Here is a 27,468-nt window from a genome sequence, read left to right as displayed (position 1 = left end):
ACATGACTAAAGTCAGATAGATTAACAGGAATACAAACAATAGTCTGAACTTTGCAAATGTAAGAAATTACACACTTTAGTTTAGTGACAATTTAAATAGTGCAATATTTAAAAATAAAAGCCGTGTCTGACAGACTCAAAAGTTTCCCTTTTAAAAACCACAACTCAGAAAACGCTTCAACAAATGAACAAATAATTAATATTTAGAAACGGATGGCTGCTTAAGACAACATAGAAGCGTAACTCATTTCAGAGGTTAAAAACTTAGTAGCTACACCGGTAGAAAGAGAAACTTACAGCTGCCTAGAGACAACTAGGATAAGGAAATTCTTAAAAAAAGCCTCCAAGTGCATGTAGACAATCTAATAGTGCAGAAAGGTGCACAATTTTACACAACTGCCTTCAGAAAGTCAGAGAAAGTTACCTTAAATCTCGTCCCAATGAGCAGTTAAGTAATAGTAAGAGAACGTGTGCGCACAGATTGATATCTGCCTTTAGACAGACAGTGAAAATTATCTTAAGGTATATCCTAGAAAACACTTAAGTGATTCTGTAAGTGAACTTGAATGCATAGCGGCTCAAGAACGCCATTTAAAAAGGAGGAGAACCAATAATTCTACTTAGAACCGACTTGTAGCAAAAGGTAAATATGTAAATAAATAAATCATCACAAAAGATCACCCCCATGAAAACAATAACAAATAGTTGAACACTTAAATCTAGTAAGCTATAAGTAGCCTTGAGACAGGCAATAAATTTCTTCTACTCTTCATTTCACAAATGGCTAGTGAACGAACGGATAAGAAACCTTCAGAGCTTAGTAAAACTAATAGTTTTACACCCTTTGCCTTTTATACCCCGTGAACCTCAAATGCGCCAGTTACTATCAACGGAGCCGGCCGGAGCGGCCGTGCGGTTCTAGGCGCTACAGTCTGGAACCGAGAACCCGCTACGGTCGCAGGTTCGAATCCTGCCTCGGGCGTGGATGTGTGTAATGTCCTTAGGTTAGTTAGGTTTAATTAGTTCTAAGTTCTAGGCGACTGATGACCTCTGAAGTTAAGTCGCATAGTGCTCAGAGCCATTTGAACTATCAACGGGCTATATTGTCACAAATCTGGACGACATCTCAATATGACACGTGCGATTCATCTACAACCGACCAACATGTGGCCATCCTAACTGAGCTCGACACTGTCCAACAAGAGCACTTGACTCAACGAAGTCACGAACATCAAAATATACACAATTTTAATACAAATTTCAGTTTTCAACATAACGTGAGTGAAGGCAGCCCAAGGCTGTGCATACAATGAAGCCGACGTACAGAAGCGCCTTTAACAGCCACAATAAGATGAGCACATACTAAGTCCAGGTCCAAGACAGCCAAAGCGTACCACAACAGTAGAAAACTGCAACGGACTAAGGGGGCGTTTAAATTCCACTGTCACTCTCACTTAATACAACTCCGCGACCACAGTGCTTGTGCAGATCAACTGACACTTCGGATGATCCTCTTCAAAAACTTGGTCTAAGACTAAACATGGTCGCACTAGAAACAATGTGCAGGATTACCAAATCATCCAAACCACTGTTAAAAGTATGAAATTGAATTGGAAGAACAAGTATCTCCGACTGTTCACGGGACTCTAACCCCTTCCACGGCAACGCCACAAGGTATTAAGTCTCGCAACACGTATCAGAAAGCTCCTTGCATAACATGACTTCCAACGAGAAGAACAAATAGCAAATTCAAATAGCCAAGACCACACTAACGTTCCGGCTTTTGATAACACCCGTGCTCACAACTATTAAATAAAACAAAACTTTTAAAAGGCTACCAATCACTTCATGGCACGTCAAGTTCGGCCAAACGGCACATACTGCCCACAGGCTCTGCGCGGCTCGTCCCCCAGTACCGGCTTCAAAACACCGACTGCGCGTGCGATCCGCCCAGCAGCGGCTCTATCACACCATCTGGCGCTACAAGCTTCGAGCTGCGGGAAGTGACAAACGCCAGGCGGTGGATGGATATTCAAAGAGGGGGCCCGTCATGGCTTATGGGGTACTCCCGAAGTTACTTTACCACTGGAAGATTTCTCTCAGTTGAGAATTACACGCTGTGTAATGTTTGTTAGAAACTCTTCAGTCCAGTCACACAGCTCTTCTGGTGTTCTGTACGTTCGTATTTTGCTCCTTGGGTGACAGTGTGGAACTGTAACAAACGCCTTCCGGAAGTCAAGGAACGCGGAATCAACCTGGGCGCCGGTATCTATTCCTTTGTGGGTCTCGTGGACGAACAGAGCGAGTTGGGTTTCACACGATCATTGTGCCTACAGATGCATCCCGCTGGATCTCAATCTCCTCTGAAAATTTGCGTTTGGTACTGGAAAATGAAGTACTTTCAGTCTTGATTGTACCCTCGAGGTGACACCATGTCTCCGTGCTGTGTTGGTTTCTTATATTATTGAGGTTAGAACTAGCTTTTACCTCTTTCCTCTGAAATGCTCACATACCTATAGCGGATCTTTAGCCATATTGTGTGCCCTATTTGATACTGATGAATGCAGAATCACGTCTGCTGCTCTCCTCGCACCCTCTCCTTCCTACTCATTCTCATTCCCAGACTATTCGGGAATAGTAGGTTTCTAGCGATTCATTTCTGTTGGATAACTGTTTACACATCAACTGTTGATTCAACAGAGATAGAAAAGGTGCAATAACACGTTCTGTAGAAATGTTTTGACATGTGACATAAATTAAAGAAAGGAACGTCATGTGGTAATGCAACACCCTATTGTCCCATCGTCACAAAAAATAAAATCTAAATGATATGCGAGAGAAAATGGACGAAGCACTAGAACAAAGTGTGAAATCTATCAATCAATCAATCACACACACACACACACACACACACACACACACACACACATACACACACACACAAACACACTCACACACACACACACACACACACACAAACACACACACACACACAAAACAATCAAGAGAAACAACTAAGAGTGACCAACTCTGATATTCACGGGGATACATATCCAAAATTACGAAAATTTGTGACGAGGCAGACTATTTAAGTACGTGAGTCCTGGCAACGCCTACCAAGTGATTTGCTGGTTGCCTATCTTGGGAGCACTCCACGAACAAAGCAGTTTGGACTCAGGACGTCACACATGTTAGAGAGTATAGCTCGTGCGATTTGTCGTGTTCCTCTCCCTTTATTTTATCTGCATCTCGGATCTTAAAATGTATAGTGAGCTCTGGTAGAATATTTGAAATCGTTAAACATTTCAGGGTAACGAATTTGCGGTAAGGTGCAGGATTTTAAAGTCTCAATCACAGCTGATGAAAAGCGTTAACCAAGTAGTCTTCAGCAGCATGGTGAAAGCACAAAGAACTGCAAGAATAAGAAATATTTTTATACTCGTAAATATAGTATATTTTTTATTACTCAGTGGCAGTGTTGTTAGCATTTGACATTCCCCTTTCCAAGCTCGATAAAGCCGTTATGTAATCATATGTCGAGAACTGTACTAGAAAGTCGGTTCCCGATGAGAATGCTTACAAGAAGATTTCCTTTCATGCCCTATATGAAAAAATTAGACGTAGTGTAATTTATTCTAGATGGAGGCAGACGATGCAACCGTGACGCAAAGTTTCAACAGCGTTTGTTTGCTATTGTGACCTTAAGGACTAAGTATGACCATTAAAAGGAACAATCATTAAGAAAATATAGGAAAATGCTACTGCCAGAAGAAAAAAGTAAATACAAAGTACAGGGCTTTCCTTACTACGTTCCCCTGTCAACACTAGATAGGGTACTTGGTTGGAAGATGCAATGTTTACATGTTATGATTTTCAGGCTCTATACATATTTATGGACTTTTACCAGATGATTCTTCATTTTAATGAAAGACTGAAGAACCGTCAGATATCAGGAACAGCAAGATGTACTCTGTGTTGTACACGGACACTCCATGCTGACAACAGCACTACGGAGCTTGATTAAGAAGAAGAAGGACATTGGACCATTTTGACAGAAGTGAACGTTGCGATTTAAGTTATTGAAAAACAAAAGACAGTTTATAGCTTAGACAAAAACCCTGTTGTGGAGGATGTACAAAGAATAAGAATTCTGATTACCATTTAAAAACAAGAGATGGACCTCTCGTTTATATTGATGTAGATCGTTTCTTTTCTAATTACAAATATTTGCATAGTGTTAGCAGATGCAGTCTCACTCAAAAGCACATGCATATATGAATGGGTGAAATAGATCAATGCCTTCAGTGATGTGCTTCACTAGATTTCTCAGTCTTCGAGTGAAAAAACTACGTATAAAGAACTTAAAGTGGTCAGAGGCGATAAAAAAGTTTTTCCATGTGACAAACATGTCACTGGTGCACAGTTTCCCTGCTGTGGGTCCATGAAGGTTTTGACGCTGGCCGTGTTTAGATACGATGTTCAGACTGCCAATTTGCTGAAAAGGTTGTCCATTTACATTAATGTTCAACAGGAATCTGCATGGTAATGATCATCTGTCAAGCTGAAAACAACCAAATGGCTCCAGATCCAGCCTTCAGCCGAACAGGCGACTAAATCTTGAGTATGTTCTGTCGGTATTACATACACGAAACGCTTGATGTGCCCCCCCTCCCCTCCTCCATTCACACACACAAAGAAATCGATAGGAGCTCAGGAACTTACCTAAAACAATATTCATTACATGGCAGTCTGAACACCGTCTCTGCACAGCATCTTCTTCTTTTACTTAGCCTCAGTCCCGCCTTGCACGGGTCTGCTATAATCAGGATTTGGCAGATTTATTTTCTTTAACTTTGCAGCGGGTAACCCTTCCTGTCGCTGTTGTGGTTAGCTAAGTCGTGTACGTCACCTGTATGTCATCTGTGCAAACTTTGCTCTTTTATCCATGCGTGGCCATTAATGACTGTTGTTGAAAAACGCTACCAGCCACAAATAATTTGGAACTGTCTTACTTCAGTGCTATAACCGGTTTCGTGCTATCTTGCCCACCTTCAGATGGCTAACGTTTTCGATTACGTTAATGTTTGCATCAGCAGCTTGTCGTCCTCTCCTACACTTGACAGGAATATCGGTATATATAGTGCCACTTTATATTTTTTTTCGATATTAAAACATTGTATTTCATTCAAATAAGAGATGAAAGTTACATACACTTCTATACGTTCCAGTGGACGGCACTGTATCGTGATATGGTTTTTAACGATTTTCCAGGACAGTGTATAACCTGTTGCAGTGCAAGCAACACACATATTGTAAATAAATCACCGTGCCAAAGAAGCACTTCATAATATTCTTCACGTTCAAAAACGTGTGTGAAATCTTATGGGACTTAACTGCTAAGGTCATCAGTCCCTAAGCTTATACACTACTTGACCTAAATTATCCTAAGGACAAACACACACACCCATGCCCGCGGGAGGACTCGAACCTCCGCCGGGACCAGCCGCACAGTCCATGACTGCAGCGCCCAAGACCGCTCGGCTAATCCCGCGCGGCAATATTCTTCAGTCACTTCGAGCTTGACACATATGCTTCACACCTGGTGATTTTGTTTATGATGCAATCGTATCTCTAAAGAGCATCCACAACGCGAAGCTGTTCGTTCCTATTAAGCAAAGATACAAACTGAGCAAGGAAAACATATGGGAGGCGCAACAAGTTAGTTAATAACAGAATAACGCTCTTAGTGTAACAGTGAGCTTAATATTTAAGGACCGCAGGACAAGTTGTTTTCAGGAGTATTTTTCTTTCTTTCAGCTAGCAGCGTGGCACCGGACAATTTCACGAGGCATTGTAAAACATTGGATTATATATCATAAATTAGATATTTATGAAAACAGACAGCTACGGTCGCAGGCTCGAATCCTGCCTCGGGCATGGATGTGTGTGATGTCCTTAGGTTAGTTAGGTTTAAGTAATTCTAAGTTCTAGGGGACTGATGACCTCATATGTCCCGTAGTGCTCAGAGCCATTTGAACCATTTGAAAACAGACACACATTCACTCACTCACTCTCTGTCTGTCTCTCTCTCTCTGTCTCTCTCTCACACACACACAAATAAACACTGGGCCACTGTCAAGACGCTATGCCATCGAACCCCGAAGCCACAATGCTTCGGAGAGAGAGCAACGCCATTGTGACACAACGGGAAGAATGGCTCCCCACGCATACGAAGCGGTCCTTTTACCACGCGGCGTTCCAGTCACAAGCCTGTACCAATTTCTCTTATTAGTCTTTGCATTTGTTCTCTCTACCATTTCTGTCGTGCAGCTGATGTTCGCCGGGGTGTCCCTGGGCTTCTTCTACGGCTACATCCTGTCCACGACGCTGGACGGCTTCTTCGTGACGCTCATCATCTACCTGTCTGGCCAGCTGCGGCTGCTCAACCTGATGGCAGAGAGCATGTGCTCTGTGCAGCCTGCTCACAGCCGCAGGGACGTGGCCGCTCCAGCAGACACCTCAGAGGAGTGCGTGCGACGCAGGCTGGCCCAGTGCGTGCGCTACCACACGGACGTCGACAGGTGAGGCCGCTTCCATAAGAGTTTGTAGGTGGCTCGTAGACAGCAGGTCACTGGTCAGGGAGGTGGTATGGTACGCTGACTAGCGGCTGCCGCTTTCTAAGGTATTTAATGCCGTGTTGGCAAGTACATACCCGTGAAATTGACACTTAATGCGCAGCGCATTAGTTTGCAAGACAGGGATGAGAGACAGACCGGAATCGTACTTCAGGACACAAAGTTAAAATGAAATAAATTTGACAAATCATTAAAAACCTGGGTCCCCGCATGGCGCGGCAATCATTAGGAAAGAGGGAAATTGAGGAGATGGAGGAGGGGGCTAGTGGCATGAGGCACTGAATAACATCATTTTAAGGAGGGGACGTGAAGAGCAGAACAAGTGTTTTGGGTGCTAATTGTAACATATTCAGATGCATAAAAAAAGTAAGTTCCGATGACCGATAAAGAAAGTCATTAAATAAGAAATATTTATTTAATTACATAAATTCACTGGATACATCTCAACATAGTCACATCTCAACATGGTACACAATTACACTACTGGCCATTAAAATTGCTACACCAAGAAGAAATGCAATTTGGGTGCATAGATCCTGAGAAATCAGTACCCAGAACAACCACCTCTGGCCGTAATAACGGCCTTGATATACCTGGGCATTGAGTCAAACAGAGCTTGGATGGCGTGTACAGGTACAGCTGCCCATGCAGCTTCAACACGATACCACAGTTCATCAAGAGTAGTGACTGGCGTATTGTGACGAGCCAGTTGCACGGCCACCATTGACCAGACGTTTTAAATTGGTGAGAGATCTGGAGAATGTGCTGGCCAGGGCAGCAGTCGAACATTTTCTGTATCCAGAAAGTCCCCTACAGGACCTGCAACATGCGGTCGTGCACTATCCTGCTGAAATGTAGGGTTTCACACGGATCGAATGAAGGGTAGAACCACGGGTCGTAACTCATCTGAAATGTAACGTCCACTGTTCAAAGTGCCGTCAATGCGAACAAGAGGTGACCGAGAAGTGGAACCAATGGCACCCCATACCATTACGCTGGGTATTACGCCAGTGTGGCGATGACGAATACACGCTTCCAATGTGCATTCACCACGATGTCGCCAAACACGGATGGGACCATCATGATGCTGTAAACAGAACCTGGATTCATCTGAAAAATTACGTTTTGCCATTCGTGCACCCGGGTTCGTCGTTGAGTACATCATCGCAGGCACTCCTGTCTGTGATGCAGCGTCAAGGGTAACCTCAGCCATGGTCTCCGAGCTGATAGTCCATGCTGCTGCAAACGGCGTCGAACTGTTCGTGCAGATGGTCGTTGTCTTGCAAACGCCCCATCCGTTGACTCAGGGATCGAGACGTGACTGCACGGTCCGTTACAGCCATGCTTGTCATCTCGACTGCTAATGATACGAGGCCGTTGGGATCCAGCAAGGCGTTCCGTATTACCCTCCTGAACCTACCGATTCCATATTCTGCTAACAGTCATTGGATCTCGAGCGAGCAGCAATGTCGCGATACGATAAACCGCAATCGCGATAAGCTACAATTCGACCTTTATCAAAGTCGGAAATGTGACGGTACGCATTTCTCTTCCTTATACGAGGTATCACAACAAAGTTTCACCAGGCAACGCCGGTGAACTGCTGTTTGTGTATGAGAAACCGGTTGGAGACTTTCCTCATGTCAGTCCATTGTAGGTGTCGCCACCGGCGCCAACCTGCGTTAATGCACTGAAAAGCTAATTATTTGTATATCACAGCATCTTCTTCCTGTAAGTTAAATTTCGCGTCTGTAGAACGTCTTCTTCGTGGTGTAGCAATTTTAATGGCCAGTAGTGTAGTTGTATGCCCATGTCATAAGAGTCTTCTGCCAACGTCCGGAGCCACCAAGTCACTTCAGTCTGCACCTCAGCGTCCTTAGGGAAAGATTTACCTAACAGAAAACGCTTTATGAGACGGACGAGCTGAAAGGCACTTGGGACGAGGCCGAATCTGTAGGATGGATGGTTGAAAAACTCCCATCCCAACTGATACAACACGTTTCGCGTGGCGTTGTCTGTATGGGGTTTTGCATTGTCATGCACAAGCGTAATACCTCTTGTCATCATCCCACATCTCTTATTCTGATTTTGAAAAATTGCTTGCTGCACAGTTTCCACCACTTCCGGTATCACCAGGGACAGTCAGCCACTACGGTCTTCGTCCTGAATTTTGATTCATCCTTCAGCGAATTTTCGTATGTTTGTAGGTGGGGATATTAAGCCTCCAAATAATTGTTAAAATTAATGGTGCAACCTTCAGCTGTCATTTATTTTGCACAATTCGCCACTAGTTTCGGTCAACGACCGCTATCAAGCTTAGCTGACACAAACGGCAAAAAGTGAAACCGTAATTTGAACAAAAGTACGAGTAATTTGCTCTTTTATGCCCATCTCCCAATAATAACCGAATACGATAATTTTCGTCAAGAACACACTGTGTCACTAGCTGTCGATGTGGCTGCTCTGTTACTGTCTGCTGCCAATTGCGAGGTTCCTGTAGTTACCAGCTGTCGACGCGGACTTGCTTCTTGAAGAAAATTATCGTATACAGTTATTATTGTCAGAAATTTTTTGAGTGCTATGGTGGGCTTAAAAGAGGAGTTTACTTTTGTTCAAGTTGTGGTTTAACTTACCTGCCGTTTATGCCGGTTGAGCTTGATAATTGTCATTACCCGAAACTTGTAGCGAATTGTGCAAAATAAATGACAGCTGAAGTTTAACAACTTCAGCGATTTACCCTGACAATCGTCTGACAATACTGTCGCTCATAATGTCATGTCCATGCACGTGGCACAATTGCTGATGGACCTCTGGTGGACATTGCTTCTGAGCGTACAAAAATCGGATAAGTACAGCAACCTCCAATTGGCAAGAGACAGTGTCAGAGCAGCCATTTTATCCTAGCAATGTGGTATAACCACTGCTCTTTCAAGACTGAAACTGCACTACATTATTCCCACGTACCTCCTCTCTACTCCTGCGCATGTCAAACCCTATCAGATTACTCACGCCATCTTTGGACGCGATCGGAATTTACTTTCCGGATGAACCTTGTAATTATGTTGACAATATTGTGGCGTAGGTAACCCAAACTGAAATGATTTATTCTTTGCCGAAAATTTGATGATCTTCGGTTGGGATGAACGTAAAGTCCAGAATTTGTTGCACAAAATAAGCACAACAAATATGAAACTTTGGCTTCAAATTTCACATTATTACATATAGTAAATAACACACAAGGAGTCGTAATGTTAGATCTACTACGTCTCCGTTGATCCGTCAATCTGTTAATAGAGTAGTCCACACATGAAACACAGAAGGGAAGCCAAGAATGGCAAAACACATATCAACCAATTTTGGCTCTCGTATACGTGTTGTAATGGGTGTAAGTAAAGATGTATTTATTGGTGACTGAGGATAGAGTACAGAACAACATTGTATCAGTGTTTACTGTATTTACGGACTAACAATTACAGCTATTAGGAGTAACTAGTTTAGAGGTTGGTCGGTACCTCCATGTATACGTGGCAAGTACAAACCATTTTTGCTTAATTTTCTTTGGGCAGCATGTCAGGTGTTGAAATATTTATGCGTGGACTCAAAACGGCTAGGCTATAACGCAGGCGCAATCCACTTAGTGCTGCAGTTACGATCATGCACAAAATATCGGATAGTAAATTATGTGAGTTTTTCGGAAAGACTGCCTGACATAGAGAAAAAGACAACCAACACACAGCTGTGTATACATATTAAGGTACCACATATAAAAATATATGCACTTACACCTATTACACAATGTATAACAGGTACTTACAGAGGGAGGGAGAGAGAGAGAGAGAGAGAGAGAGAGAGAGAGAGAGAGAGGGAGACAGAGAGAGAGAGAGAGAGAGAGAGAGAGCTACATCTGCACCTACATCTACATCTACACTCTGGGAACCACTGTGAAGCGCATGGCAGTTGTTATTCGCAACATTATAAAAACAGACTGGAGCGGGCGTCTAATACTTTTCACTGTAAGCATTGCAGATGTCACAACTTTTTGATGACGATTGGATCATTTTTCTTCTAGAAGAAGGTGAAGTCCATTTTTTGCTGTACTCTCCAAACTTGTCTTCAAAATTTCAGCATATAAAACATGGCATACGACCGATTAAAAGCTATTAAAATCGGTGGAATTTCCATATTAGAGAACGCTAAAGATTAATGGCAGAAATTCTGCACAATTTCGGTCACTCAAAAGGAAAGAAAAGCGCACAGGGAATGACAAACATGAAAAAAATATGATCTACTGGGAACACTGCATGTATTTGATACACAAGTGAAAACTTCAACAAACGGAAAGTACTGCTAATACTGATCACTACAAATAGCTCGAAAGGCATCAGATGTGTTTAGGGGTATCTATTTAAAAAACTTACTTCAATGAAGCACTCATTCTCAGATTATGCTTTGCGATGTCTTATAACTTGTGGGATTTCCTTCTCTTTCGGGGACGAGAAAACTAATTCCATGCTTGACATATCAAAGAATTCTCTACGAGCTTAAGTTCATGGAGCCGTGCATCCTAAAATTATACTTTCCTAGATCATGATACATGTTAGTTACTGTCTAGTTCTGTACACGAGATTTCAGATAGTCATAGAATATTCGAACGTGCGAATTACACTACATACGATTTCATGTTTCTTGTAAATATTGTAACACTAGTCTTTTAAACTTTGTAAGTGATTCCTGTCAGGGGACCGAAAAGTTTCGCGTGCTGTTCCAGATGCGTACAGCAGCTGAGCACGCTGCTGGGACCCATACTGCTTGGACAGGTGCTGGCTGACGTGGTCACCATCAGCGCCACCGCATTCGTCACCACCACTGGTGTAAGCACGTAGCAAACAACGCTCACAAGGAATCTGCTGATACAGCATTGTAACTTGAATAGTCTGTGTGTATACTGAAACAGTTTAATATAATTGCTGGTGTTGCCTGGTAGAACGTTCGATATCCAAAACAAAGAACGCATGAGAGTCTCCTTGTGTTGGGCTAATAGGATATAATGACAAGGCAATCTCCGGAGAAGAACGCTAAGATAATCTGAATAAACAATTAAAACAATATCGACATTATAAGAAAATTATAGTATTCAGAAAAACAAATTAGAAAAGTAAATCATAAATTCACAAGTAAACATAACAAATAATTTACTACTTACACTGATAGAGGAAATAGTAGAGCAAGAGTCCACCAGAAGATTTTCAGAATAACGCCATGCAGTCCTCTTCCCCCTTACTCTGTGCTCATCCTCCCCGTGAATCTAATCTGAACACCTAGGCACCCACACTTTACACACTCCGTGACAAGTGTACTAGCCACATTCAACATTTTCCCAATACCGCTCCTCCAACAACCAAAACTTCGATTTCCGAATGTCTTAAATTTAAAATATCCATGCATCACACTACGCTCCATTACATTACAAAAATAAACACACAAACTGTACTACATGCACGTTCGGGGACGAGAGTAAAGAATAGGCAACAGGTTGGAAAAATTTTTGTACGCAAACAAGACAAGAGACCGCGAGATATAATGCAAGTAATTGATTACCGATTACCGAAGACAACTCGATCGCGACACCTTGCAACGAACTCTTTGATCCTAATGTAAACTGATTTTCGTGAATTCTATTTTTGTTATTTATAAGATTGCTTTTAGCAACAGCACGACATTACTGAGAGCGTGCCGATTCCGCAAATACAATACAGTCCTTCTGAAATTGTTTAGTAACCCTGTAAGAAAATTCCTATTTCAAATATTCAAACCAGATGAATTCATTACTCCACATTCTGCAACAAATGATTGAGGAATTATGACACCTAACCTATTGGTAAGTTACAAATTTCTATCTCTTATTGGCAAAGCAATATGTTGTGAAATATCGACATTCAATTAAATGTTTTGTAAAGTAAATTATATTCAGCTAGTCTTCGAGGACAAAAGATGTTTTGCACATACAACTGAATCCCAAATGCGTCAAGTGAATTAATATTAATAAATATCAATCACAGTATTAAATTCGCCATAACTCTGGCTGACTCACAAAATCCAAGAACACTTTTTGAATCAGCTCAAGAGTTCCTATAAGATAAGATAATTTGCTCATAATTTCGGTCACTCCAGAGGCCGCAAAAACTAAACGTGTTTTATTTTCCTAAGATGGCAGAGCTAGTCACGGAAAATAACTGACTCATACATTGTTGCTACCACAGTTGTATGTATTCCGACTGATTTAACCTATAAAGAACAATCCCTTTGCGTCGAAAGTATTAAAAACTGTGCTCGTCCCAGGAAGCTTTATTGTACTACTAGCTGAGTACCCACGCTGTACAGATGTGTAGTTGTGCCACTCTTCTATTAGTCCTTCTCCCTCTCTCTGTATATGTCCTCCTCCCCTCTCTCTGCCCATCTCTCACTGCCCCTCTCTCAGTGCAATTCCTCCACGCCCGCTATCTTCTGCCTATCAGTTCATCTGCTTCTTTCCCTCTGTCATTCCATCAGTTCTCCCCCCCCCCCATCCATCTTCTCCTTCCCCCTCTGTCCACCTCATCCTCCCCTTCTCCATTTCCTTTTCCATCCTCATGACCTCATCAATCCCTCTAATCCCACCTGCTTCTCCTCCACCTCTCTGTCCATTTCTTCTTTCCCTCTCTGCCTGTCCATCTCCTCCTTCCCCTCTCTCCCTCTTCCTGTTCATTTTCTACTCCCCTCTCCCTATCCATCATCCACTCCACTTCTCTCAGTCCATTTTTCCTCTACTATTTTCTGACCATTTCTCTCTCGCCATTTATCCCCCCCTCCCCTATGTGTATACATCTCCTTTTTCCTCTCCTCTGTCTGTCCATACCTTCCTTCCCCTTCTGTCTCCATATTATCGCCGGCCGCTGTGGCCGAGTGGTTCTAGGCGCTTCAGTCCGGAACTGCGCTGCTGCTACGGTCGCAGGTTCGAATCCTGCCTCGGGAATGGATGTGTGTGATATCCTTAGGTTTAAGTAGTTCTAAGTCTAGAGGACTGATGACCTCAGATGTTAAGTCCCATAGTGCTTAGAGCTATTAGAATTTTTTTCATATTATCAACCACACCCCAATATGAGTTTGTTGGTTCTTATCACCACAGATAGTAAGAAATATGTGTACCAAGATTGGCTGAAACCGATCAAGTACATTCAGTGACACATGTGAATACTGTCTACAAACTATGCTGCGAATAGGGTTAGTAGCAAAGAAATTAAAAACTGAAACGTCATGCCTGATGCGACAGTTCTACTGCAGGCACAGCGAAATTTAGCAAGCGATAAACATTTTTCCTTTCATCATTTTGTATGGAGTGTCAGAGAGAAAAAGTCTGGTAAATGTTTGAAGTTATGTGCAAATTTTGTGGCAGGTCGCTTCACTAAGTGCTCACATCAAATACTGTGTAACACCCCACCCGTCACTTACCTGGTTTTGGCGTGTGTTCACCCCAGCTAATTGACTAACAGATCAATAGAGACTGCAAAACTGCCGCAATGTCGGATAATGCTAAGAAAGTAATAAGGCCCTGTGACTCCTGATTGAACTGCGGTGGCAGTGTTGACATTAATTGGTTCAGAATTGATCCCTTTTAATTAAAAAGGGGTGCACATTGATGTTATATTTAGCTATTGAACACCAGATGCAAATGTTGAACATAAAATTAATTAAGAAAGTGACCTGGGATTTCAACTACTTGATTGAAAACAGATGCAGTCGATTAGCACAGATTTATTTTAACTCACGACCTTCAATTATCACATTACATGACTCTCCTAACAGGCAGTGGTAATAAATTGCGTTTGCATGGAGTAAAGCGCGATAAATCAAAAGTAATTACTAGTGACTGACCCAGGCATAATGCGAAGTGCGAGAAGAATTCTACAATACACGGCCCATGAAACCCTCGTGGAAACTTTGCTGACGTGATCCAACAAATTAATCACTGGCCAGAGCAGGCGCAAATCACTGAATTCAGCGTGGTGGAGCAGTGTCGTTGTGCGGACGTCGGCCGACCTCGTGGTGCTGCAAGGCTGCGCTCGTCTATTCACTCCTAGCTATCTTGCTCAGTACATAGCTGAACCAAAACTTCCTATCTCCAAGCTCAATCGTTCCATTTGCTAAATCCTAAACTGCAGAGATGCTCACTCTTTCTCAGGCAAGCTGAGTAAAGAACGCCACGTCCGCACTGTAGGCAAGCTGGGAATGGAAGACCTCTACGGAGACTTCTCACAGTCCACTCTTCGCCTCGGTTTCCCCTCCAGCAAAATCACTTACGCCAATTGCAGCGCAAGTCACGTTAATTATGCGTTGCTTCCCAGCGCTGACCAATGCCTGCTCTGGGAAGTGAACAAATTCCCACAAAATTTCCCTTCCTCTCAACTTCTGCTATTTAGCTCCTCCCGTGCCACCCATCAAGGTTAGCATCGGCACAAACACCAATTTTTCCGGAATTCTGACTCCCAGGAGAGTACTTCAAATTCCTTGGTCCTACGTATTTCATTATGTCGCTCTTCATCTGATTTACTTCAGGCTCTGCGGATCGTGAATTCAGCGTGAAGTTGCTATAGTCACTAACACGCATATTTTGACCTCTGTTGACCGCTCCACCATAGCTTTGCACAGCTTTCTCGCAGGATCACTGAAAACGGGATGATGAACATTTATCAACAGGCGTACAAGTTCTCCATCTGCTTCCCAGTACACCAGCATGGGGTCAACCACCGACTCACTGTCACTCATCTTAAGGCAACTGGAGGCTGTGCCCCGTTACCACTTTCTCAGAGCTTGCACCGCCCTAAGCTGCCTATTGTCGCACCCCTTCGCCACTCCCCCGCTGGCCGACCACGGTCACTCTGTATACTTCCCTGGGATAAACTAGCCTCCAGTAAATCGATGCGTTTCCACAAAGTTTTTCATGTTGTGTGAATTACTTTAAAACCATCACCCAACATTAATTATTCCAATATGTCCATACTATACCCTCTATACGATGCATTGTGCCTTGCCAGTCATTTTTGTTCAGCCCTACTATTGGCTCAACGTGAGTTAGGTGATCTTTAATGACTTCATGTAAGGGGCTTAGTTCTTGCCATCTTACAACTGGATGACTGTAGTGTAGCTATTTGTGCATAATGAATTGCACCCCCATTCCCACCCCATGAGAGGGAGGTGATACAAATTACAACATCAACATAAATGAATGTTTAAGGCAACTAATACTACTATCTGATAAACGTTGTTGTTTAATATATTTATTACAGATTCAAATTAACCCTTGAAGTACAATTGTCTATATTTCCTAACTAAAACTAATAATCAAGTGCCCAGCTGTGCCCCTTATTATGACCGCGCGACCTAATATCAATAACGCGAAATGACTGACATCATCTATGTACCAAACATTAGAAGACAGTATTTTCAAAGATGATCTACGGTGGTGTGGAACCTCAGTGGAAATAAGCTAACGTGATCACAGCTGTTTAGCTTTATAGCCCTAATAAGCCGAAGCAATATCACCGTATGTACTGCATCCTCTGCGTCGAAGTGATGGTTCTCGTATTCGTCTGCGACGATGGAAGAACTCCAGCCACAAAAAAACTCTTTCAAAGACTAGGATGGCAGAAGGTAGTCTTCTGACTAATATACTCTAATACTGTCTTATCCTCTCTGTGTTCTACAGACGAGAAACGCAAACTCCCAGCCACAAGGACGGAGTTCCGATAACGTCTCAACGTAAGTATAGGCAGAAGAAGTGCTCTCAATTACTGAACGCTGCGTACTCAACGACGACTTCCAACCTGTATATGTTCGCAACAGTACAGTGCCTAACTGTTCTAACTATAAACTCTCCTGAGAGCGAAGACAGCAAGTCCGTCTGTACCAACAAAGCTGATAGCGAGCGACCGTCACACACGGGCGCTCATAATGGAAGATCTCTTCTCTCCACTGCTGGCTTCCCAGCAAGGCTCGGCTCCCCACCCTCGTAATTCCGAAAATGAATCATATTCCCGATACCACGAAATATTCTCCCTCTCTACAGATTCTTCCGAACGCCGACCAACCATATTTTAGTCTTAAGTAAAACTCCGTGGAAATAACCCAGCCTGCATGATTTCCAAGGTGACGCTTCTTCATTCCTCTCAGCTGAGCTGCGTCCAAGATTTTCGTAGTTTCCAAAGTATAATCCTGCCCGTCCGGCTACAATACCGCCCAGTCGCCACTATTGTGCTCCAGCGCTTAGGTGTCCCAATGCTCGTCTTGCTACTTCCTGTGTTTAGGGAGGACCAACACACCTGTGTGATACTCCTTGTAAGCTCAGAATTATTCGTTCCTAAGAGGTCAAGTGTGTTTCCATAATCGTTTAGTATTCGAATGGGCTCTTGAAGTAACTGCTCGAAATAATTTTCGGAGAGTACGTTCAGCACAATTTCGGACCATGTTTTATGCATACCTCCTAATTTAAACATGTATTTTCGCCAAAATATGGGGTGTCAGTTAAAGGCACCACCAACAATACTTGTATAATTGTACTAGAGCTATAGTGTAACACATAGACTATTAAATGCAGTATTGACAAGATTTCCTCGACTGCAACACTTTTAAATTTGAAGTGAACATTTTATCCTAGGAATTGGGAAACCTTATTTTACCAGAGCATACATTTTCTTAGTTTCATAAAGTGGCTGCAGCACACATGAAGTGAATCCTATCATTTCAAAACGGATTAAGAAAATGTAATAAACTTCTTCTGAAGTGCTGGATAAAGGCGGAAGTCTGAAAAGTTTTCCAAGGTACATTACTTTTCCCTACAGGGAAAAAAAACCATGCTACTGAACCAGTCTATGTAAATTGCGTTGCCAAAGAATGTCTATGTTCGTGAGATATGTTTTACGATACTGGGAAATGGACTTTGCATTAGACTAAATTCATAGTCATCGGTGTCAATCATCTCATTTCAATGAATTTAATTGAGTTATAAATCAATAACATTTACCACAGTGCGTCGCAAAACAATACGGTTCCTACTCTGCCTAGGAATTTAATGTCTTTAAATCACTTCCTACTTTATCAGGATTATTCAAGTGCTTCATTTTTTAAAGGAAATAACAAGGAATGATGAGTCTGGAGTCAAGCCTTGCCTGCATGTGGAACAGATTGAACGAAATAGTGAGGAACTGGTGAAGTGACGATCTTCGAATCTAAAGTCATACCAGTGATATTAGACTATCTATTATCGTTTGCTCTTCTGGCTGAAACCACGTTTGTTATGAAATGATAAAGACCTCATTTAGTAATTAACCGACTGAAGACAAAGCTTAATAGTTGTTTTAGCAGTGTAGCATCTATCAAGAAAGATGACCATTTCAAATAATTGAGGCAGTTTGCTTTATTAATACTCGAAACTTACTGTATTAGTAGCGTGTATCCCAAGAAATCACAAGAAAATAGTGTCAAGGCATATACGTGTGATATGACAGTGAACGAAGAATTAGACACATTTCGAAACCTCGGCTAGTGTGAAGACAACTTTACCACTCAAATGACGTCATTTTCCAGAATATAAGAACTGCTCAGCTCACTTGAAGGCTACCGTGAGAGCGCTCTCAGCTAGAACAAACAGTTGCACAAGCAAAATTTTAACAGCGAGCGAGAGCAGTTCTTCGTTCCGCATTAAGACGTGTGTCCATTACCGCCTCTCTCCACGGCAGTCGTGATCAGCACACGGCCCTAGTGACCTCGACGTGGACGCTATGTCAGCCTGATTCCTGTTCCTTACTCAACCGATAACAGCTCCTGCGTAAGTTTCACGTGTAGCAGATATCTTTAAACTTACCACCAGTTCTGATGCAAGTTATATTACTACAAGAACATCGAACAGTAGAAACTGTTGAGATGAGAGGAACCAGTGCTAATATTAAATTTTTACTTACTTAGCAGGTAGTTCAACATTAATAACATAATTCATAGAAGCCGCGCATTTGATTCGAATTCCAGTCATGTCTACAATTAAGCTTCCACCGACTTTATGGATGAACTTCCCATTACCAAAGATTAAGGCAATTTTCACATTTCAGAAGAAACAGACCTCAAAATGGTCAAAGGCATGTTAATTCGCAGGAATACAAAAAGACACCCTCGAAAATGATTAAGGAAAAAATGAAATATAGACTTGTTTCATTTGCACATAAGTAAACAATATGCGAACAAATATGAGCTACAAAATGTTCGGCCGATGTGAGTAACGTGAATGGATTCCAAAAGGGAATTGAAACAAATTTTTGTGTATTATGGATGGGAAGAATGGAAAGAGTCTATTACAGCAAGTTCCATAGCTCTAATTTAATCTGTCATTTTAGTTTATGATTCTATTCATACAAATCAGTTCGTCCTTTTCACTCAGGCTACAAAAAATGTGTGTGAAATCGTATGGGACTTAACTGCTAAGGTCATCAGTCCCTAAGCTAAGTTTATCCCAAGGACAAACACACAAACACCCATGCCCGAAGGGGGACTCGAACCTCCGCCGGGACCAGCCGCACAGTCCATGACTGCAGCGCCTAAGACCGCTCGGCTAATAACGCGCGGCACTCAGGCTACATCTTTGAGTTTGTACTGTATCAGAAGACTCAATAGTTGTCATTATACACTCCTGGAAATTGAAATAAGAACACCGTGAATTCATTGTCCCAGGAAGGGGAAACTTTATTGACACATTCCTGGGGTCAGATACATCACATGATCACACTGACAGAACCACAGGCACATAGACACAGGCAACAGAGCATGCACAATGTCGGCACTAGTACAGTGTATATCCACCTTTCGCAGCAATGCAGGCTGCTATTCTCCCATGGAGACGATCGTAGAGATGCTGGATGTAGTACGGTGGAACGGCTTGCCATGCCATTTCCACCTGGCGCCTCAGTTGGACCAGCGTTCGTGCTGGACGTGCAGACCGCGTGAGACGACGCTTCATCCAGTCCCAAACATGCTCAATGGGGGACAGATCCGGAGATCTTGCTGGCCAGGGTAGTTGACTTACACCTTCTAGAGCACGTTGGGTGGCACGGGATACATGCGGACGTGCATTGTCCTGTTGGAACAGCAAGTTCCCTTGCCGGTCTAGGAATAGTAGAACGATGGGTTCGATGACGGTTTGGATGTACCGTGCACTATTCAGTGTCCCCTCGACGATCACCAGTGGTGTACGGCCAGTGTAGGAGATCGCTCCCCACACAATGATGCCGGGTGTTGGCCCTGTGTGCCTCGGTCGTATGCAGTCCTGATTGTGGCGCTCACCTGCACGGCGCCAAACACGCATACGACCATCATTGGCACCAAGGCAGGAGCGACTCTCATCGCTGAAGACGACACGTCTCCATTCGTCCCTCCATTCACGCCTGTCGCGACACCACTGGAGGCGGGCTGCACGATGTTGGGGCGTGAGCGGAAGACGGCCTAACGGTGTGCGGGACCGTAGCCCAGCTTCATGGAGACGGTTGCGAATGGTCCTCGCCGATACCCCAGGAGCAACAGTGTTCCTAATTTGCTGGGAAGTGGCGGTGCGGTCCCCTACGGCACTGCGTAGGATCCTACGGTCTTGGCGTGCATCCGTGCGTCGCTGCGGTCCGGTCCCAGGTCGACGGGCACGTGCACCTTCCGCCGACCACTGGCGACAACATCGATGTACTGTGGAGACCTCACGCCCCACGTGTTGAGCAATTCGGCGGTACGTCCACCCGGCCTCCCGCATGCCCACTATACGCCCTCGCTCAAAGTCCGTCAACTGCACATACGGTTCACGTCCACGCTGTCGCGGCATGCTACCAGTGTTAAAGACTGCGATGGAGCTCCGTATGCCACGGCAAACTGGCTGACACTGACGGCGGCGGTGCACAAATGCTGCGCAGCTAGCGCCATTCGACGGCCAACACCGCGGTTCCTGGTGTGTCCGCTGTGCCGTGCGTGTGATCATTGCTTGTACAGCCCTCTCGCAGTGTCCGGAGCAAGTATGGTGGGTCTGACACCACGGCGTCAATGTGTTATTTTTTCCATTTCCAGGAGTGTATTTGAAAATAAATTTCGATGGTCATTACTTGTACATTTATAACTCATTTACATGTATCTGTAGAACTATGATAGCATCTTTAAGATCAATTTATAGTAATTGCATGTGCATATTGAATCAGATTTAACACAAGCGTGTGTTACTCGTGTCGTTCCATGTACATACAGAAGACAGACTCTGGCTGGGTCTTCAAGTACGGCTCATACCTGGCTGCCATAGCAGAGCAGCTACTGCTCTACTGTTGGTTTGGGAACGATGTCCTGACAGAGGTAAGTTCTCCAACGTATATCCAGTATCGAGGACAAGTTACTGGCGTTACTTCCCTAACAGCCTGAGAAAACAGATATCTGTCCAATTCAAGACGTTACTTAAGAAATGTTATTACACGTAGAATACCACTAATATCCGTCTCACTGCTTCTAGATGTGTCGCCTGCACCCTACGATTTATGGGTGAAGGTACATGGTGTACCGGTATCATTTTCTCCCCTACTTCTTGTCTGTGTACTTGCTGGTCACTGACTCACACTGAGCTGTAAACATGTTGGTTACTCATATAAGCTGATAAAGAGAGCGTGCAAAATATTCTTATAGAATGTAGAAGTAGTATGAGGACCATAATATGTTTTCCATCTCGTGTCTGTATATTCCACAGATAGTTAAAATTAATAGTTCTTCGGGCCGTTAAAGACTCTAGCGTCTGTCACGAGGTATCATAGACCAGTTACAAACTTTTCTTTTGTAATATACTCTCATCGTGGTACAGTTTATATTAAATACAGTTTATGTTTATTGGAACTGTTTTCACTTATTTTGTAAGCTAGAAGTTGCAACAGACAGACTAACTCCAAATGGGACACCTACTGTCCGTGGTGACTGTTTTACCAATCATGCCACTTAAACACGCTTATGTCAGAACAATATCGTTGCAAGGACTTGAAGTATAGGTGGAATGGAAGAGAATCTTTGCATCAGAATCGAAGATAACTCATACAGTTCAATTGGCAGTACATTGTCACGAACAATAGGCGCCTAGGTTAGAAATCCAGTCTCCCTCACTGTTTGCATCGTCATCTACAGTCGCCTTTCTGCAGTACAGACACTTTTTTAAACATAAATTACCATTGCAATGTTTACAACATTTGCTTAATGATAACAACTATCTAGCGTATGTAACACCATCCCCCCACACCTGACCTTCCAAATACGTAAACCATATTCAGAAGGTGCGACTGCACGATAATTTGTAGTATCACTTGAATTCTGCGCAACCGTCGGCTGATTAACAACAGAAGCACTGTGAGTCAACCACACTACTGGCCATTAAAATTACTACACCACGAAGATGACGCGCTACAGACGCGAAATTTAACCGACAGGAAGAAGATGCTGTGATATGCAAATGATTAGCTTTTCAGAGCATTCACACAAGGTTGACGCCGGTGGCGACACCTACAACGTGCTGACATGAGGAAAGTTTCCAAACGATTTTTCATACACAAACAGCAGTTGACCGGCGTTGCCTGGTGAAACGTTGTTGTGATGCCTCGTGTAAGGAGGAGAAATGCGTACCATCACGTTTCCGACTTTGATAAAGGTCGGATTGTAGCATATCACGATTGCGGTTTATCGTATCGCGACATTGCTGCTCACGTTGGTCGAGATCCAATGACTGTTAGCAGAATATGGAATCGGTGGGATCAGGAGGGTAATACGGAACGCCGTGCTGGATCCCAACGGCCTCGTAACACTAGCAGTTGAGATGACAGGCATCTTATCCGCATGGCTGTAACGGATCGTGCAGCCACGTCTCGATAGCTGAGTCAAGAGATGGGGACGTTTGTAAGACAACAACCATCTGCACGAGCAGTTCGACGACGTTTGCAGCTGCATGGACTATCTGCTCGAAGACCATGGCTGCGGTTACCCTTGACGCTGCATTGATGCTGCATCGCATCCACGTTTGGCGACATCGCGGTGAACGCACATTGGAAGCGTGTATTCGTCATCGCCATACTGGCGTATCACCCGGCGTGACGGTATTGGGTGCCACTGGTTACACGTCTCGGTCACCTCTTGTACGCATTGACGGCACTTTGAACAGTGGACGTTACATTTCAGACGTGTTACGACCGGTGGCTCTACCCTTCATTCGGTAGCTGCGAAACCCTACATTTAAGCAGGATAATGCAGGACCGCATGTTGCAGGTCCTGTACGGGCCTTTCTGGATACAGGAAATGTTCGACTGCTGCCCTGGCCAGCACATTCTCCAGATCTCTCAGCATCGAAAACGTCTGGTCAATGGTGGCCGAGCAACTGGCTCGTCACAATACGCCACTCACTACTCTTGATGAACTGTGGTATCGTGTTGGAGCTGCATGGGCAGCTGTACCAGTACACGCCATCCAAGCTCTCTTTGACTCAATCCCCAGGCGTATCAAGGCCGTTATTACGGCCTGAGGCGGTTGTTCTGGGTACTGATTTCTCAGGATCTCTGCACCCAAATTGCGCGAAAATGTAGTCACGTGTGAGTTCTAGTATAATATATTTGTCCAATGAATACCCGTTTATCATATGCATTTCTTCTTGGTGTAGCAATTTTAATGGCCAGTAGTGTATTTTAATTACTATTCTTTCGTCCCATAATTTCATATTAGGTGCCAATATGCAAACGGCTCATGAGGAAAGCAACATTATTAGTAATATTTATAAGGAGCACGTTACAAAGAATACTCTAACGTTAAAGGAAGATCGTGCCAGGCGATCAGTCGGCGGAAGATCACGCGAAAGAACTCGAACAGAATTGACGATGGTGCCCAGCATCTGTGGCCATGCTTTTACACCTGCTTTGACACAGCAGCGGTTACCTCCGTCCTTATTGATGAAAATGAATACACTGTTCTATGCTATATTGTGATTATAGAGTTTAGGCTACATGTCTTACAAATATTTCAAGCTATCCACTCGCCCTTGTGGCTTTTCTCGCCGTTCACATTGGCTGCTAACTCGCTGCGCAGAGCGAGCGCCTGCAGCTGTCGGCCTACAGCAGCCAGTGGGTGGCGGCCTCGCCTCGCTTCCGCAAGGAGCTGCGCCTCTTCCTGTGCCGCGCCCACCGCCCGCTGCGACTGACGGCGAGCAAGTTCTACACCATCTCCAGGGAGACCTTCCTACTGGTAGGTCGGGATGTACTGCTTGGATTGCTGCACCACCAGATCCTCACATCCCATCCCCTCCGTCACCCACATTGCTGAACTGGCAAAACACCCCCGAAGCATGCTGTCATTACCTTCAGACTTCTATTAATTTTCTATTAATTCTGTCGACATTGCGCTTCGCACGTTAAACAAAACAGTTGGGTCCACATAACTGAGCTCCTGATATATGGAGTGTCCATAATTAAGGTTCCAGTTTCAAAGTGCTGTAGAAAGAGAGTCGCTACTCAGAATGACGTCAAATTTGAACAACGTTTTATTGACGTTGAACCGTACAATTACTACTGGTTCACCAAAGGTTATTAATCTCAATCAGTACACAAAATGTCAAGTGGAAGTAGGTGCCAAGGAATAAATGGTGAAATTACACACATCTTGGAGTAACACTATTCAAATTTCGTGCACGACTTTACGATATTTTAAAAAAAAAACCACAATCATTAACAAATGAATCACAATTTACGATAGGAAAGGACTTTTAAATTATTAAATTATTATAAAAAAAATTCACGCCAGTAAAAGGCAAGGACAGGCAAGCAATTCAACGTATAAACGCGACGCTGTATAATATTTCAAGCTCAGCTAAATTACAGGTGAATTTCACTCCATTCATTAAATGGCGCAGAATCTAACTTGTCTGCAACATATAAAGACAATGCTGTTTACAGAAGTTCTCAAAATAGAAAAACCAAAACGCATGAGTCATGCACACGGGGGCACATTCACAACATAATAACATTAACATATCCAAAATATATATATAAAAAACAAATTTTACAAATTTCTGCCAGTTAACTTACGGCAAACACACACGCTCGCCAGGTAGGATTTTCGAACTTTTACAACGTTCTTCTTTCAAGGCAACAATTTCTACCTGTAATGAAATGGCAAACTTTTGCATGCCAAGAAAACACACTAATAACCAACTACCTGCATAAATCACATAAGCACGTTGAGTAAAAGCCTTAAAAGGTATTGAACTGGAAAAACACACAACAGTTTTTGCTGACTAGAAGCAATATAAAAAAATCCACTACGGCATACATTAACCTTGCTTGATTACAGCCAAATATACATAAACACAAATTTACGTAAGTTACAGCTTCCAGATGAGTAGGAATTCGTTATGCAATTGACTAGTTCTTACCACGAGGCAAAAGGAATGTTTCTTCTTTCTTAGAGAACCTTTTACACGTGGTTCTAGTAATACTAGTTATGGCAGGCGAGAGAATGGATCAGGTCTTAGTGCCTTGCATTTTAAACAGTACAGTCGTTGGTGCCTTAGACTTTCACAGACATGGCAGAGGCTAACAGTCGAATAATAAGCTGGGAGGAGAAAGAAGCAATCCGAACCACTGATTTACTCCGACCATCCCCCCCCCCTTTCTTCCTCAAAAGGGGACAAATGGACCACCCTTTCTAGTATTATCACCTTCCTGCGGGTGGACAGATGAGAATGAATGGCGTGCAACCCCCCCCCCCCCCCCCAAAAATACGGCTGGTATAATTAACAAGAAATTCAATTAAACTTCATAAAATCTGTTAACAATCAATACTCAAGTTCTGGTGCGTTACGACTCCCAGGACCGAACCAACGCAGCACCTCCAAATTCTCTGCCGAGCCGCCCGATGCCAGCCGTTTCAACGGACGCAGGAAGACGCGCCGATTTTCTGAACCTCCTCGCCGCTCAACAGCATACGGCCGAACTGCAGATTAGGCCCCTTGCGGACGCACGCTCAGGAAGATTCCTTTCGCGACGAGCTGTTAACGCCCCGTATCACGGAGCCGCTGCTCGCGTCGCTTACGCTGATGCCGCGGTTCGCGTGCTGTCCCTCTAGCACCGGCAGAGAAGTCGCTTCTTGATGGTCCGACTGCCAACTCTCCTCGAGAGCCCATACAGCCACTTCTTCAACCCACGCGAACAGCCCACTTTTCCCCTTTCCCGCTAGAGGGAAACACCTAAGCCTTCAATTTCTTCAATATAGAGCCATTCGTACCTGTCTTGGAGCCATGCGATCGACGCCCACCAACGCCCTTTTAATAGAAGCAGGGGAGATGCCCTTGAGCATTAGGCGCCAAATGTTATCGGACAAATTCTACATTCAAGGCATGGCCATTATGGACAGTTCCGTCTATCAAAGTAGAGACTGCATTTATCGACTGTGGATTGCATCCCACAGAAGGAATAAAGTGCCAGCCGTTTGTGCCAGTTTTGACACTTGGTCACCTGTCATACATTCTATACGGCGTTCAGCGCATCTACCTGTTTTTGAATATTATCTTCAAACGCTCTGCTCTCAGATCCCAGTCCATTATTTAAGTACGACCTGGCTGGACAGTACTAATGTCACGGTTGGCTTCAATCGTCTCGTTCAAGCACAATGGCCGGGTTTTCTCTGTGTATATACTGATGGCTCCAAAATTCCGCAAGAAGAGTGTACAGGATGCGCTTTTTTCTGCCCTCAGATCTAGATCCGCAAAACCTTCAAACTGCCTACGAGCACTTCTATTTTTACGGCGGAGACAGTTGCAGTTTTGGAAGCACTTAAGTTTGTCTCTAGCAGTTCCTTCCCCAAGATATTGATAGTATCTGACTCGCAAAGCGTTCTTAAAAACATTCAGTACAGTCGATGGAACAAAACGACCAACAGTTATATCTTGGATGTGATATCTGAATATATTCGCAGCACACGCACGGGCCGGACGATCCATTTGTTGTGGGTACCTTCCCACTCTGGTATCGTCTATAATGATGAAGTCGATGCATTAGCCAAACAAGCGGCAACGTCAGGCACCGTACTGGATATGCAGCTTCCTTATACAGACTACTTACGTGCAGTCAAGGATCACGCAAGACAACAATGACAGGAAATGTGGAACGTTTCTCAACAGACAAAAGGCGGTTATTACGCAGTGCTACAACCTCGGATTCCTTCACAGCCGTGGTTCATGAGGACATATCTGGACCGATCCACGATTTCTACCATTATAAGACTCCGCTTCAATCATGCCTCTTTCCCACAGCATCTACATCGGATCAACGTTTACAGTTCACCAGCATGTGAGTGTGTTCCTGAGTCGGAAGCTGATGTCAACCACATCTTATTTATGTGCCCCAAATTTGACCGTGAACGGTTGGTCTTTTTGAAGATATTGCTGAGTATGGGCTACCATCTTCCTCAATCAGCTTCTTCTCTTTTGTGTACTAAAGACGTTCGTCTATATAAAGTGATCGTTAACTGCATCAAGAATACTGGTCACAATCTGTAGGTTTTAATGGTGTACGTCAATTATAAATATGTCTTGCTGATGAAGATATTTCAGAATTGGTGTGAATTGTACGCCAAGACACTTTTAATTATTTTTCAATTCAATTCAATTTTTAAAACATTAAGTACAAAACTGTAACAGTTAAGCGTTTTATTCTTGTAAATATGCATTTCTGTATTTGTTTATTCAATTATGTGTACATTGTCATTGTGTTGCCGA

General features: G+C 43.5%; 1 protein-coding gene across 1 annotated transcript in view; it reads left to right on the top strand.

Moving 5' to 3' along the window:
- LOC126188395 (odorant receptor Or2-like) overlaps positions 1 to 27,468 on the top strand; it is a 60,467-nt gene that overhangs the window by 24,870 nt on the left and 8,129 nt on the right. The window contains exons 4-7 of the mRNA XM_049929996.1: positions 6,331 to 6,581; positions 11,404 to 11,506; positions 20,934 to 21,035; positions 23,784 to 23,939. Coding sequence (XP_049785953.1) covers positions 6,331 to 6,581; positions 11,404 to 11,506; positions 20,934 to 21,035; positions 23,784 to 23,939 — 612 coding nt within the window. The remainder of the gene's footprint in view (positions 1 to 6,330; positions 6,582 to 11,403; positions 11,507 to 20,933; positions 21,036 to 23,783; positions 23,940 to 27,468) is intronic.

Source organism: Schistocerca cancellata, chromosome 5, assembly GCF_023864275.1.
Source record: "Schistocerca cancellata isolate TAMUIC-IGC-003103 chromosome 5, iqSchCanc2.1, whole genome shotgun sequence".
NCBI lineage: Eukaryota > Metazoa > Arthropoda > Insecta > Orthoptera > Acrididae > Schistocerca > Schistocerca cancellata.
Note: the sequence above shows the minus strand (reverse complement) of the source record. Positions and strands in the feature narration are given on the sequence as shown.